The sequence below is a fragment of the Peromyscus californicus genome, unplaced genomic scaffold (assembly GCF_007827085.1).
Source record: "Peromyscus californicus insignis strain IS unplaced genomic scaffold, ASM782708v3 Scaffold_7__1_contigs__length_154581171, whole genome shotgun sequence".
NCBI classification, from domain to species: Eukaryota; Metazoa; Chordata; class Mammalia; order Rodentia; family Cricetidae; genus Peromyscus; species Peromyscus californicus.
Genome location: NW_026294595.1, coordinates 91,051,504 through 91,067,204, shown reverse-complemented (window position 1 = coordinate 91,067,204; position 15,701 = coordinate 91,051,504). Strand labels below are relative to the sequence as shown.

General features: G+C 42.2%; 1 protein-coding gene across 2 annotated transcripts; it reads right to left on the bottom strand.

The window, feature by feature from the left end:
* Window positions 1-453: 453 nt before the first annotated feature.
* Window positions 454-15,435, bottom strand: Tmco5a (transmembrane and coiled-coil domains 5A). Of its 2 annotated transcripts, XM_052725761.1 has the most exons (10): window positions 14,528-15,434; window positions 13,999-14,122; window positions 12,331-12,381; window positions 11,548-11,619; window positions 8,077-8,133; window positions 7,588-7,647; window positions 7,130-7,194; window positions 6,075-6,132; window positions 3,392-3,432; window positions 454-1,616 (listed from the first exon to the last, which is right to left on the bottom strand). In XM_052725761.1, exons 1-10 carry the CDS (start codon window positions 14,665-14,667, stop codon window positions 1,418-1,420), a joined length of 867 nt encoding a protein of 288 aa, XP_052581721.1. In that variant the 5' UTR covers window positions 14,668-15,434; the 3' UTR covers window positions 454-1,417. The 2 variants fall into 2 exon arrangements, with proteins under 2 accessions (XP_052581721.1, XP_052581722.1); XM_052725762.1 differs by lacking the exon at window positions 7,588-7,647 and having other exon boundaries at window positions 14,528-15,435.
* Window positions 15,436-15,701: the final 266 nt, after the last annotated feature.

Below are 15,701 nucleotides of genomic sequence, written 5' to 3'. Positions count from 1 at the left end.
TCTCAGTCTACGATCTTGAGGATTTGGGAAGTTTGCTTGTGGGAAGACAGATGCAGCTCCAGCTTTAGGTCTGTTGAATTGCTAGAGCTGAATGATTAAGGGAATGTCTGCCTTTGCTTGTCAAGCATTCCTCTCCCCATTTCTGGAAACACAGGCTCTTTTCCTGTGGGAAACACACTGTGGACAATGTAGCTGGGCTGGTCCCCTTAACAATTTCTCACACGCAGACACTGATGGAGGGCAGTGGAGGAAATCTAACGCCCTGCTCTATTAATCTCCTATTTCCCTCAGTCGGGGTCTCATGGACTCTGAAGCCCACTCTTTAGGCTCAGCTGCCTGGCCAGAGAGCTCCCAGGATTCATCTCTCTCTCTTCTTCAGCATTGTGCCTTTTTTTTTTTTTTTTTTTTTTTTTAACATGGGGACCAGGGATTTGAACTCAGGTCCTCATTCTTCCACAGCAAAAGGCTCTTACCCATTGAGCCGGTTCCCAGTTCCTCTTCTCCTTTGTACCTTTCCTATTCCTTAACAAGGAATTGGACAGCTGCTTCAGGCTTGACCAGTCAGAAAGTTTGTCCTGCTGGCCACAGTGATCGTGGTACGGGAGGTAAACTATTTACCTCAGGGTGGGCAGCCTGTGTTCTCTGGGCTTTGCAACTAGAGCTATGGGCAAAGGTGATTTCATGCCGCTGAGGTTGCTAATGGGGCAGTACAGAATTTAGGGTGCTGACAGGCATGAACTAAAAGGGGAAGGACCAAAGAGAAAGAAAAGGAAATGAAACCTGACGACATTTTGAGGCTTCTTCCAGCCTTGCCTAGTATATTATAATCTCTTATATTCAGAGATTTTGGTGGTTGTTGATTGTTGTTTTTATTTATTATTGTTATTATTATTTTAGAGAGAGGACCTTCCTATATTGCCTCTGCTGGTCTTGAACTCATGGTCTTCATGCCTTAGTCTCTCGAGTATCTGATGTGTGACACTATAGTCAAGTCTGTTGACAGGGACACACACTAGGTTAGTTGACACTACCTTAGAGTCTAATGTAAGTTCAACTGTAAGTAGTGTGTGTGGGGAGGCTCTTCTGCACTGCAGGGATACCAGTCATTAGATTTCAGAGATCCATGGAACTCACTGGTCAGTGCTATCTTTCCAAGTATCTATAGAATTCTGAAATTAGCCAGGTTTGTTCACCATGGTGTACCGTTCGTTTTATCCATTCATCCAGAGACTCACTGACAGAGTTCTTTACTGGGCAAGGTTAATCTTGGAAAAGTGACATGGAGACAAATGGGCACCATGATCCCAACCTCGAGGGAAAAACTGAGGCATACCTCTACCCTCCACGGATTTGGCCAACTCCCATCTATAAGCCTGTGTCCCTCTTGCCTTCTGCTGACCACAGACACAGCTTTGGGTCAGTGGGGTAACATGTCTTCTGTCTCAAGTGTGAGAGATGGAAAGAGGAAGCACCGCAGCTTCCACAAGACGTCCCTGCTCAGTATCTTGGGCAGTGCGTTGATGAGGAGGTCGGGATTTATAAAGCTTAAATGGAAGATCAGGTACCCCAGCAATCTGATGAAAAATAGTGTGGTAAAAAAGAGGGAGCGAAAAATCCTGAAAGAGAAACCCCAGAAACTGTTAATCAGGAGTTACGAAACCTGGAACAGAATAGAAACTCAGACCTGAGCGCTTCTCACATCTGTATTCTGCTGTCAGCCCTTAGTTTACTCCATTGCTTAGTCAGTTACTCCTTCCATGCACCCTACTGTATTTTTGTTGTGCCATTTCTCATCATGAAACTTCATTTCGTTCCCTTAGTTTTGATTTTTTCCAAATATTTTCCAAAGTAGTTAGTTGCATCTAAGTGTGTATTTCTGTGGACCCACATCTCTTCCAACATAATTTTATCAGATGCTTAAGATTTTGCCAGTCAAACAGTTATAAAACAAGAACTCATTTGGCCTCAATTTACATTTCCATAATGAACATTGAAAGTGAACATTGGTCCATAGGATAGTTGGTCTTATGTGTTTCCTTCCTCTCGCCCATGGTAGTTTGTGCTTGTTGACTGACAGGAACTCTTTATGCATTGTGGACGTAGATCCCTTTCCATCGTGTGTAATTTTCTAAACTCTTCCACTTTTATAACGTTTCCTGGTTCTCAGGTATCAGAGAACAAAGGTTTTTAATTTTAATAGGATCTTGTTTGTCAACCTTTCATTTGATTAGTGATGTGCTTAAGTCAAGTGTGATGATATATGTTTGGAAGCCCAGCACTTGGGAGGCGAGGCAGGAGGGAGACCAGCACAGTGATTTCCTATTTCAAAAAGCTAAACAACAAAGCAAAAATAAGTCTAGAAAGATACTCTCATTTTTCTATTTAAAGTCCATGCAGGTTTGTAAATATCTGCAAACTCATTATTAGTTTTGCCCTCCATGCATGCACTAGAGTGTGGACAGGAATTAACAGGCTACTTTTAAGGAATTAACTATGGCAGTGAATCCTGCTGGACTCTGCTGTTATGATTTAGAGGAGCAGCCTGGGGGTTCTGGGAGCATTCTGCTCATTGTCTCAGGAATGTCTTAAGCTAGGGATATGGGAACATGCAATACTTCATGTATATGATATAAAAGGGTGTTCTCCTTAACCAAATTTCCCAGACAATTGGAGTTGACTTTTAAGCACCAATAATTTTAACTGTCCTGATGGAACTCTTTCTAAACCATACTTCATGCCACTTTGAATATATGTTTCTTTATGCCTTCTTAAGCGGATCACATGGAACATAATCTGACCTTTTCTTGCACGTGAGGGGCTTACTGAGTACTAATTGTTAATTGCTGTCAAATGTTTCCCTCAGGACTCACCTGTGCTCAGGTGTTCAATGTGGCATCCTGTTCATTTAAAAAGTTTAAAAACTCTATTGTGTGCTGGATATTATTAGAAATTTCTTTCCGCAAATGTTTTCTGTTTGTTATGTCTGCTGTTAGATGCTGGTACGTACACTTTCTTCTAGGGGTTCTGTCCCCCTACTTCCTGTCTACCAGTGCTACAGAGAGACTGTATGCAACAAGCTACTTCAAACCATACAAGGGAGTACGGGAGTTAACGTGGGAGCTGCCACATCTCGATTGAGAACCAAGACTTCGCTTCCTCATCACTAAGTTGCTGACTTCTGACACTGGAGAGTCGAGTCGCAGATGCCTTTGGATCAGAAGTCGCGTCACTAGAAGTGAGTTACACAGATGGTGACACCAGTCTCCTGATACAGGGTGCGTGTGTGTGTGTGTGTGTGTGTGTGTATCAAGTTCTCCTTGTTTAGATTTTGCTCTTTGCCAGGATGGCTCCTTAGCTTTGCAGGAAGTTTACTGGAAGAGGTCTTGCTTACCTTTTACTGAACCTTGATGCCTTTTTGGTGATGGAATCGTCCTGGAAGAAACACCAATAGGAAATAAGCACTTTCTGAAAGCTGCCAGGTAACATTAGTAAATCATCAGTTGAATATTATATTGACATAAATCTTACAAATTCTTGATATCGGTACAAATACATGTAATTTTCAAAGATGAAAGTTGCTTTGTAAAGATTTATTTTATTTCATTTTAAACTTACGTGGGTCTGTGTGTGGATATGTGTATGTAGGTTTGGGTGCCCATGTGTGGTGATGCTTCATTTGTGCTGAAATGTGATATTTTATTTGTATGTTAATAAATAAAATTTGCCTGGAGATTAGAGGTCAGTGTGCCATAAACAGAAGTCAGGCAGTGGTAGCACATGCCCTTAATCCAATCACATGGCAGGCAGAGTCTCTGTGTGGTCAGGACATAGCCAAGGGTGGTGACATGAGCCTTTAATCCCAATACCAACCATAGAGACCTGGAGGTCTGTATAGACAGGCAGTGATGAGGAAGTCATGTGGCTGGGCTTAGAGCCAATGACAAAGCAGAACAGGAAGGTAATAAAAACACAGGATAGACTGGAAGAAGCTCTCTCTGGGGAAGCCATGGTGGTGAGGTGGTAAGATAAGGCTAGTCAAGGCTCTTGGCTAGTTCTCTGATCTCTTTGGCTATTACCTCTGTATTTGGCTCTGTGTTTCTTATTTAATAAAACTGTTTAGAAATTTGTCTACACCCATGGATGCCAAAAGAGGGTGTCAGATCCCCTAGAGCTGGAGTTCCAGGTGATTGTGATCTGAATGACTTGGGTGCTGAGAACTGAACTTGAGTCCTCTGCAAGAGCAGAAAACATTCTTAATGCTGAGTTATTTTTTTCAGCCTTGGTTTTTACACACATACATGACTGATATAAACTAAAGTAGAGAAAGATAATTATTAATGAGGTAATAATATAACTGGTAAGTGACCTACAAACTGGGCCCTCAGAGTCCACATTCCTAGCTCTTTAAATTTCTCATTTACCTTCTACTTAGCCAAGGGGAATTTATAGCCCATGGGAATCATACAGACATGCCCTAAGAGAGAAATTTCAAAAGGACTAAAGTAATCTCAAAAGGAGGCTTCTGGATTTATTTTTTTTCTTTTCTTTCTTTTTGGGTTTTTTCTTCCTTCCTTCCTTCCTTCCTTCCTTCCTTCCTTCCTTCCTTCCTTCCTTCCTTCCTTCCTTCCTTCCCTTTTTGTTTGTTTATTGAGACAGGGTTTCTCTACCCTAGCTGTCTTGGAATTCCCTCTGTAGACCAGGCTGGCCTCGAACTCATAGAAACCCACTTGCTTCTGCCTCCTGAGCACTGGGATTAAAAGTGTGCAGCACCACTTGTCCAGCTGGATTTCTTTGATACTTTTCTTCCAAAATATTTTCTCAGATATTTTATCGCCTTTATAAAGTCCTTTTTGAAATCAAGAGTAAGAGGAGTTTTGTCCACATTTTGAAGCCAATAGAACTGGAGTCAGATACTGGAAATGGGTTCTGTAGTCCAAGGAGACTAGAGTGCCATGGCAAGTGCTCAGCTACTCAGGCAGCCTTTCCTGAATGAAGGCACTTGAACATCACTGACCCGTGGATCCTCCTGGTTTTATAATGGGTTTTGGGAAAACCAATACATTTTTCTCTGATTGTTACTAAGAAGAAATCCATCGATGGGCCTCTGAGATTGTATAGGACATGTGAGCATGATCCAACAGAAGCAAATGTCTGGTGGATCCCAGGACCATAGTTAACATCTGGTAGTTTCTCTTATGGAAAGAGATGGTCTTTTGTTTCTGAGATTAAAACCAAACCAAAACAAAACAAATGGCACTGAGATGGCTCAGTGGTTAAGGGCACCAGCTGCTCTTCCAGAGGTCCGGAGTTCAATTCTCAGCACCCACATGGTGGCTCACAACCATCTATAATGGGATCTGATGCCTTTTTTGTGGCATGCAGATAGAGAACTCATATACATAAAATAAATGAGTCTTAAAACAAACAAACAAAAACCTATTTATCTTGACTGCATGAAAACTCTGGTGATTATTAACCCCGGCCTGAAGGCCAATGTGACCCAGTGTGCCTGTTGGTGTGAGACAAGAACACTGAAAGGGCTGGTACCCTCCTTCCAAAAAAGTCTGTGACTTCAGACCTTTGCCTGTGAGCTGGTGACTTCACTAACTATGGGCAGACATTGAAGTGTGACATTAAGAAGTATGACATTCTGTGTTTTAACTTACAGAGCAACTTCAGCTACATGTTGTCAGATACCTGGTGCCCTGTGTTGTGAAAGAGTCAAGACTGTGTTGGGAGGAACAGAAAAGCATTTTCGATTATAGGAGAGAAAGTGCCCTTATACAGCATACCCTCCATTAATGCCCTTTCCAGCTGTCACTTGGAATTCTTAGGTTAGCTTTTGAGAATCTGTCTTTTGTATGTGTGAAAGTGGGATAGACAATTGCTCCTTTGCATCTTGGTTGGGGGTGAGTAAAGTTGGAAATGTTTGCAAAGTGCAGTGAGAAAACTGGCCATCTACTTGGTGACACACAGTTCCTGGAAACTCCCTCTGTAGGCGAAGGCACTGAGTGGAAGCAGTGGAATTCTTACCTTATGATTCAGGCACTGAGTGGAAGGAGTGGAATTCTTACCTTATTATTTAGGCTGTTATTCTTTTCTCTCTCAGAATCCATGCTTAAGACTTTTGATCTAGGAGGAAAAGGAACCACAAAAGAGATTGGACACAAAAGAGCATCCAAATATTCATAACACACAGGATGGTTATTTAAAAGATGCTTTATCCAATAGCATAGCCATTACCTATAGCTGTTTAAATAAATTTAAAGGGAAACCCAGCTCCTTTGCTACATTTCTCATCTTCCAAGTACTCAGAAGTCAGCCACCGGTAGACAGTGGCTTCCTATTGGATGGTGCAGAAAGTTCTACTACACAACTCTCTTTCAGAACATCAGCTGAACAGTGAAGTCCTAATCCAATTCCCAACAAGCATCTAGAAAGACCTGAGAGTGTCCTTCAGGATCAAGGACCTCCATGGCCTAGGACCTGGCTTCTGTGCTGCCATTTGTAAATGGCTGACTTAGAGGATTACACAGTTTTGACTTCTTGTTTTGAGCCAAAGACCCTCCAGAAATTTAATAAACAGAAATGCATATTCATTAAGACTAGCTCACAAAGGGTGAAATGATGGAGGCGAGGCTCATTGTTTTGGTTCTGTACTATTTACCCATGAGAAGGAGAGCAAGAATCTTGCCATTTCTAGTTTTGAGTGTTCATAGCTCAATAGAGTTCATTCACAGTTCTCAGTTTCAGAACACATATTGTCAGTATCTCCAGGAGTGCATTTCATGCCTATATCATGGTTGGAATTTTACATATTTAGAAGTAAGAATGATGATGATTTTAAGTTCATCCTGTGAACAGTGAGGAATACCCCACTTACCAAGGATTTCTGACACCAGCACTTTTTAAAATGCATACTTATGCAATTAATCTTAACTCAAATGATAACGTGGAAGTGTGATAAAGTTATGAAGGTGTGTTTCTATAGTCTTCTAAGACTGTGTTTCTAACAAGATCACAAAAGAAGGGGCTCATTCTGTTTCAGAGGGGACCTGGGAAGAGTTGAGCCTGACTCAGCCGAGAAGGGGTCGCCACTAAAGCAGGATGTCCCTGGGTTAATGCTCACACTTCTCTTTCAAGGAATCCAGTCTCCAGTTCTTCTTCTATCCTCTTCAAGGCTTCCTGGTACTTCTTTAAAGAGAATTGAAGGGAGCCACAGTTACTACTTGGGCACTTTATGATTCTTCTAAACATGCAAGCACTTTTCACTAGACTATACAAAGAATGCTTGGCACTCCCATGGGCCCATCCTCTCAACCCACCACCTTCTCTCCCCTTACTCCTCAGTGGTGGATAGGTTCCCAAGCGTAACTGGGGTTAGACAAAGAGGCATTCCTGTTAGTAATTTAAGAGCACAGACACTGAGATAGCATATCAGCAGTTACCAAGAATCAAGGGACAATAGGGTGATATGTGCTGGGAACTGATGACCATACAGGCTCTTCTTAGTACCATATTGAGATAATTTTTCCTAGGTAGTATTCCTTGGGCAGCTTGGCTACATTATATCCTGGGAAGCTGTACCTTTATGCAGAGAGCTTGATCTTCGCAGAGCTGAGAGACAAACACATAGTCTTCCATTATCTGGAAACCAAAGTGGGCTCTTCCATCTTCTCCGCTTATTGCCATAAGAGAAGTACATAGGTCCACCCCTGTTTCTAGACCCTCAATGTAAACCTTTGCTGTATGTATAAATTCATTTCATCTTGGGGGACAAATAAATCATATTTTATAGTCCAAATGGAAATTATTTGGGGGAAATTTGGAAAAGGAATGGATACTAGTATGTGTTAGACACGGATGTTGGGGTGTGTTCTGTAAAAATGTTTACCTGAAGAAAATCTAGAGGATTGGGTTTATTTTCCCCCCTCTTTTTTTTAAAGCCACTATTTAGATCCATGATGGTCCTGAGTCTGGAAGCTGATGATACATCAATCTTTTGAGGGATACGTTAGGTTGCTGGAGGATTATGTTTCCCCTTCTTGGGAAGAACTTTGGAGTCCCTGCTCTTACCTTGGCAAGCTCCTTTTCTTGGTCTGCACAGGAAGATTCCAACTGTTGTAACTTAACCTGTTGAAAGGAAAGGATCAAAAGCCTTACCAGATGAAAATGCACAAGGTAGACACATCATCTCAGGGATGCTCTGCTAGCTCTTGATGGGTCAGGTTACAGTCGATGGGGGCCTTACGACATCCAGCACTTTGCAGCTGAACAGACTTGTCCTCACTGAGACTTTGTCTTTTACTTTTGCCTTTGGACTCTACAGTTTTTAAGCTACTTTTGTCAAAACTTACGAGTCCTAAAGAACATGGCTTTCTCTTTTCTTCCCCCGCCCCCCACCTTGAGACAGCATTTCTCTGTGTAGGCCTGGCTGTCCTGAAACTTGCTCTGTAGTTATTTTGGTCCAGGACTTTTGCTCAGTATTTTATCCCTGACTATATTCTTTCTTCCCTGTTTTATCTCCTTAACTATTTGGAAAAACACTATTTTATATTGGCCACTCTAGTAAACTAACTAACACACATACAAACTCACTCTCTGTGTGTGTGGAGAGAAAAGATTGGTGAGCCCTTTGCCTCCATGAGGAGCTTTCGTTATAGTTGGGGACATAAGAAAAGAGTCAATACAATAATGGTCTCTGCAAACAAGACAATAAAAACAGAATGTGAGCGGTGCTGGTTAGAGGTGTGAGAGGGTGGTATGAGAGGTGGCAGGAAAGGCCTCTGTAGCAAGACAATGCTTGAGCTGAGACCTAAATATTAAATATTAGTCTGATAGATATCTGAAAGAAATACATTTCGTGGGGAAGCTATTGCCAAGGCTACGGTCAGGAAGTAGTGCACATTTGGTGGTCATGAACAGGTAGATGAGTATGGCAGGTAGAGCAGGTAAGGAAGGTAGATAGGGCCTAGACTGTGGGCCCTCGTAACTTCTAGAAGGAGTGGCCTAGGTTACAGGACCTTGTAGCTTCTAAAAGGAGTCATACAACCCCATGGATCAATTGTTCTCAACCCGTGGGCTGTGTGTGACCCCTTTGGGGATGTCAAATGACCCTTTCACAGGGGTCACCTAAACCCATCTGCATATCAGATATTTATATTATGATTCACAATAGCAGCAAAATTACGGTCATAAAACAGCAACCAAGTAATTTTAGGGTTGGGCTTACCACAACATGACCACAACACAACAAAGCATTAGGAAGGTCGGGAACCATTTCCAAAGAGTCTAGAAGGAGTTGTCTCGGTTGTATTATAGGACCCTGGAGCTGGTATATGGCGTTCGAATCGTTATTCTAATTGCAGTATGAATCCATGGGAGGACTTGACATATAAAGACAAAGTCTTGTTTGTTATTTGAAAGAACAATTTTTTCCTGGTATAGGAAACCTCCATTTCTTCAGAGGTTTCCAGTAGTGTGGGTTTTTGAATGTATAGGGAAGTTGGATTAGAACAAAGATGTGATTCTGGACGGTTTAAGGGTAAAATAAGAAGCAAGGAGAATAGCTACTGAGACGATTTCAGTTGCCCCTGTTACGGTGACTTTCAGAATCAGGGAGAAACAGGATAACAGATGGAGAGAAGGGGTTGTACTTGGGATGTGTGTGTTGGAGGCCGAGCAGAATCACCACACTTCTCTACTCAGCTCTATTTTTCTTCTTCCGTCTAGATGCCATGATTCGACATCTGCACTCCGTACAGCTACTTCTCCCTTCAATCAATTACATCAAGGCTAGTCATCCAGATGCTCCAAGAGCTAGTCTTTCAGGCCAGTGGTGTGAGTCCTAAGGTTTGGGAGCAGATATCTCCTCCAGTGGCTGGCCTGATTACTAATACGCTAGAAGAAAAGAAGCCAAAGAGATACTGTGCATCCCACAATAGCCACAGCAGAACGCCATGGAACAGATGGCTCACAGACTAATGACCTTCTCCAGCAAAGGGTGGAAGGAGTTCTCACAAAGGTTGAGATGCTGACAGCCACCATAGCCAGACCCAATGTGTTTTCTCTTGGTTATGGCTGGGTTACCTACAGCAAAACCACCTGTTCTGCAAAAGGATCTCTGGAGAATACTGGTCTCCTGGCTGCTTATATGACAAGCATAGTCAGGGTCTTTATAACCCTTTCTGGTCTTATCTCCAACTTCCTCCTGATGCAGCCTCAGACCACCACGTCCTTCTTCCCAGATGTTTCCTACAGGAGTACAGTCAAGCAGGTTTGCTTGCTGGCTTTGGACTGCCTATGTGTGTGGCCCCCGGTACTAAACTGGCCAGCAGAAGATGGGACATAAATTCGATATCCTTCCATTCTCTGCTTTTACCTTCAGCATCTCCATTTCTTCAGAGGTTTCCAGTAGTGTGGGTTTTTGAATGTATAGGGAAGTTGGATTAGAACAAAGATGTGATTCTGGAGAAAAATGTCAAGAGAGAATTTTATCTTCTTTCTCAGTACAAAAAAAATCTCTAATTCTTGCACTTTTGATTAGATAGGTTGTGGTTTACTTTGGATCCTTAGATAAAGAAATGCTTCACGTTCATTGTGTGTTTAGAAAATAGAGATCATTGAATAGTTTAGGGACTAAGTGAACAAATCCTTTTTGGATTGCAATCAATAAATACACCTTACTTGACCTTCAGATGACAATAGACATACAGATCCTAGGTCAGCCTCTATGTGTAACCTCAGCCAGAATTCTAAGTAGCAACATGAACATTATTAGATAACTCTGGACATTTGGATAACACAAAGATGAAAGAATATTCCATATACACAGTTTCATTTGTTCCTCAAGCCAAGACTGTGAGAGTATGATGAAATAGCCTAATGACACACATCAGATTAAGCGCTGGAGCCAGGGTTTAAATGAGGGACTTCACTCCCTCAAGAATTTGTACTCACATATGCTCTGTTCTTCCAAACAGTAGAGAGAATAAAATCTGCTGCAGAGAGAAATTCTGGAGTAAGGACAGAGGAGCGATGCTGGGGATGCTGTGAATGTGTTGCTCTGATTGATTGATAAATAAAATGCTGATGGCCAGTAACCAGGCAGGAAGTATAGTGTAGGTGGGATAAGGAGAGAGGAGAATTCTGGGAGGTGGAAGGCTGAGTCAGGAGACGCTGTCAGTCACCGCTAGAAGAAGCAACATGTAAAGATACCGGTAAGCCATGAGCCACGTGGCAAGGTATAGATTTATAGAAATGGGTTAATTTAAGACATAAGAACAGATAGCAAGCAGCCTGCCATGGCCATACAGTTTATAAGTAATATAAGTCTCTGTGTGTCTACTTGGGTCCAAGCAGCTGGCCGCAGGGCTGCAGGAGCTGAACAGAACCAGGAAAACTTTAGCTACAGAGCGAGACCAAGACCTCATGGGATACAGGCCCAAGCACCAAGAATTTGCAGCGACTTTGATGACCGTGTCTAGCGTGACAGCCATTTTTCTGGCCATGCGGATCAAACCCACCCGAGATTGCTTGAGCACTTACCTTTGACTCTTCTGGGGTTATTTCCAGATCACCTTGTTCACATCTGACTATCTTTTGTGATTTCCTTGTAAGCTACAGTTTCAAATAAAAAGCACATTTCAAACACAAACATAAACACTGCTACTGCTGCTGCTGCTGCTGCAACTACTGTTATTAAAAATAATCAGAGAGAAAAGATATCCTCTGGTGTGTATGGGTTAGGAGTCAGAGTGATAGGAAAGCTTCGAGGAGACAGCCTGGAAAGATACTTGGTGTCCTTAGGTTCCATCTTTGCTCTACCCATGTCTACTTGTCTTGTGACCTAGTTAGGGTCAGCAAGTACTCCTCCCAAGCCCCATTTCAAGAGGGGCTACATAGAGCTTCAGGGCGAGTCAGAAAGGGTAACCGTGTTAAGTTCTCTGTAATGTGGAGGGGGGTGCAAGAGGAAATCTTTAGGGGTTAAGGGTAGTTGTGTGTGCTATAGTCTCTGTTGAAGGTAAAGTTAACTTCTCATTAAGGTTCTGGTTAAGCACTGTTATGGAGTACCTATTAGAATCTGTTTTCTTGTGATAGAATGGAGAGCTAGTGAAATCATTAAACACCTCATCCACTACTCCTTCCACTCCACACTTAGAGAATATTCATGGATTTTTGACAAGAGCCTTAACCTCAGGAGAGTGGGTCAGGGAGAGCGATCCATGCCAAACTAAGGCCTTTTTGATACCTGAATCTACTTTCCTTATCTTGCCTCTTTGGGAACCATGATGCTGTGGAGGCATTGAGGAACATAGAGTCCCATCCTACCTTTCTCTGAAGTGCTGAGATACTGTGGACCAAAGCCTCATTCTTCTTCTCCTGGAGAGAGAAAGGACCAGAGTGTAAGTTTGAATCATGGTAAAATCATTTTTTTTTTCCTGAGACAGGGTTTCTCTGTGTAGCTCTGCACCTTTTCCTGGATCTCACTCTGTAGACCAGGCTGGCCTTGAACTCACAAAGATCCGCCTGCCTCTGCCTCCCGAGTGCTGAGATTAAAGGCGTGTGCCACCACCGCCCAGCAACATCATCTATTCTTATTCAGTTGGTATTCCCACTTCACCAGGCAGTTTTTTCTTACAGAAGTTTGAACTTATTTGTACAATGTAAGTAGATCTTGAAATTAAATCACAGGTGAAATAATCAGCAGCATATGAGGAATATAGATATTTACATTCCCAGTACTAAATATTACCTGGGAAACCTTATTCTCCCCAATTCCCTCCCATGCATGGACATAGTCTTTGTATGCAAACAAGATTAGCTTAAAGCCTCCTTTCTAGAACTAGGTTTCATGACACCAGAATGCTCCATGGAAGCTTCCAAACGAGGGAAGCAACCAACAGTCCTATCCATCTGTGCCTCCCATGAATCATAATACCAATCAACACGGCATGATAACCCTAGGGATACAATAGTGACATTCACATCTTGATGACAACCAACAGCTCTCTAATTGGATGTAAGACCTGCTCAACAAGAGGGAAATCATGCCAGGTACTGAAACCTAGCCAACTGCCCAGGGCCAGTGAAGTCATGGATCCTGGAGGAGAACCTACCACCACTTTACTAAACCAGCACAATCATATTTTAAATGTTTCTCTTTATACACACAGACAAGTATAGTCCTTACCCTTCATCAAGGAAACTTCTCTTTGCACCAGACAAAGAACATTACAAAAAAACCACAACCGACCAAAATGCAGAATTGGACCTAGTCCCATCTGATATATCTTTAATACAACCTCTGCCCCTAAGGCTCAGGGATCTTGCCAAAGAGGAAGAGGAAAAATTATAAAATTATAGCCATAGGAACAGGGACTTTCATGTGAGGCTATGTCTCTTAGAAATGTCAGAAGCTACACCCGTAAAGTCTCATCCACATGGATACCTAAACATGACTTGAAGAAGGATGACACCAGTAGATACACTAAGGTCAATGAGGGCCTCAACCCTACACAACAGTACAGTCAACTAAGAAATACTGGAGAGAAACAGTCTCACCCAGAGAAGAAGACACTCATTAGTCATCCAATACCAAATGGCCAGCCCTGAAAAAGTACATACAAGTAACAAGATACAGACTGAACAGGTTATATTTATATATTTAGTAATATACACACACGTGGGTAACAACAATTAATGAAAAAAGAGGCAATGAATTTGTAAAAGAGCATAGTGGAGTACATGAGAGGGTTTGAAGGGAGGAAAGGAAGAGGGAAGTGATGTAATTATAATCTCAAAAACATTTAAGAAAGAATGGAAATATGCTAATTACATGTTTATATTGACTTTATATTGAAATGATATTTCGGCTATGTGGGATTAAAGATCTTATCCAATTCAGATTTACAATGACTGGCTTAGTTGAAGGGGTTGTGCTCTAGGGTGAGGCCAGGATGAAGCCCATGGACTTGCTTTCCCCAGTATCATTCTTACAAGTCTGGTTGTTTCTTCCTCCAGCTCCTGCAGAGCCCGTTCTCTCTCCATCACAGTACAATTTTCCTTCTCCCAATCATCGTCTTCTGCAGGGTCTCCAGTCTGGGTGATCTCACTTTCCAGCCTGAATGATGCAAGGGTAAACCAGAAGGACCCATGATGGCCAGGTTCAGAAGTGATAAAACTCAGGACTTGATGACTACATGTGCATCTCAAGTTAGAAACTCTTCTTTCCCAGGTCCATAGACTCAGGTCATTTCCAAGCCATATAAAGAAAGAACTGCCTTATCCCAGGCCAAACACTCCGGTGTTCCTCAACTCAAGGAAAGCTCTGCCTAGTCTTTTAAGTAAAATATTTTTAAGCTTTCTGTGTTTGCATGTCTTAGGGAAAAATATCAGAGTGAATGATAGTTGTTTGCTACATGAGATAGAGTTCTCTAGAGAAAGTAGGAAAATTGAGGATTTTTGTCTGTCTCCCCCACTCCTCTTCTTTCAGGTTGAGAACTTCCATCATGAAACCTAGACTTACCTCTGGATTTCATTTTCTTTTTCTTGTATTTTGAGAAGAAGCTCCTGGTTGGCTTCATCTATTCTCTGCATATCCCTTTCAAGGTCCATGTTCAAACTGATAATGTTCTTCTTTGATTGGGCCAGTCTTAAGATTTCCATTTTTTCTGACCTATAGGCTCAGCCCCCCAAATAAACAAGGGCTGGTTATCTCAAGAGCAAAGATCAGTGGACCAAGTGGGCTCTCTAGAAAATTGGTAATTCATCCGCTGTGCTCTTTCTGGGAGCACGCTTTTCTATTTTCATTCCTGGATACTCATACATCTGAATCACACCCTACAAAGTCTTCGTAATTCTCAACCCAGCAGGGGACATCTTGAGATGCATCTCCAGTCTGATTTCAAGAGAAGCTTCACTTCCTTAAATAGCCTTGTACTGGAGAGAACTGTTTCCCATGGCAACCTTTTCCTAAATTGTTCTCGAAACATGCTTATGCAATACACTTTTATTGACTATTTTTATCTAGGCACCTGCTCCATCACTTCTGAGTTTGTTTGCTTCATTCAGAGACAGAAGTCTCTACCACCGTGATAGGGCTTCAATCTTTCCATCCTTGCTTCCCCTTCCCTTTGATTTCTGATTATAATGTTTGAGATTCTCATATGAGGGCCATTTCAGTGAGTAATACTTATATTTCAGGAACATCATTCAACAGCACAAACATCTGTTTTGAAAAAAACTGTGAGTGAAATGATAACTTTAGGAAGAGTACCTAAGTCAAGGGAGGCTCACACTAAACTTTTTCTAGCATGTAAAATAATCCATTGGTTTGCATTTGGAGTTTTTAACTGTGAATAGGGTAGTACGGCCCCGGGGATTTCTTTTTGAGTGACGTGAAGCACAATATTGGAAAATGGAGTCCTATCTTGGAAGGGCTGGCTTGGGTGGTGTATTTACAGTAGTTACCACTTTCCGTAGGAGTGAAGGGCTTGGGAGATGGGTGCAGGGGAGAGGAGGGAGAGGTGACTGGAAGATTAGAGAAGGTATGACCAGCGACCTGCCTCACACCTGGTGCCTGGATCCGCCTTTCGTAGTCGCTGTTACTTACTCGTAATCTAGCTCATTTTCCTTCTGTTCTTCCATTGTAGACGCCTGAAAAGTTAGCAGAGATACGGTTACGAACTGCAGAAGTGGGT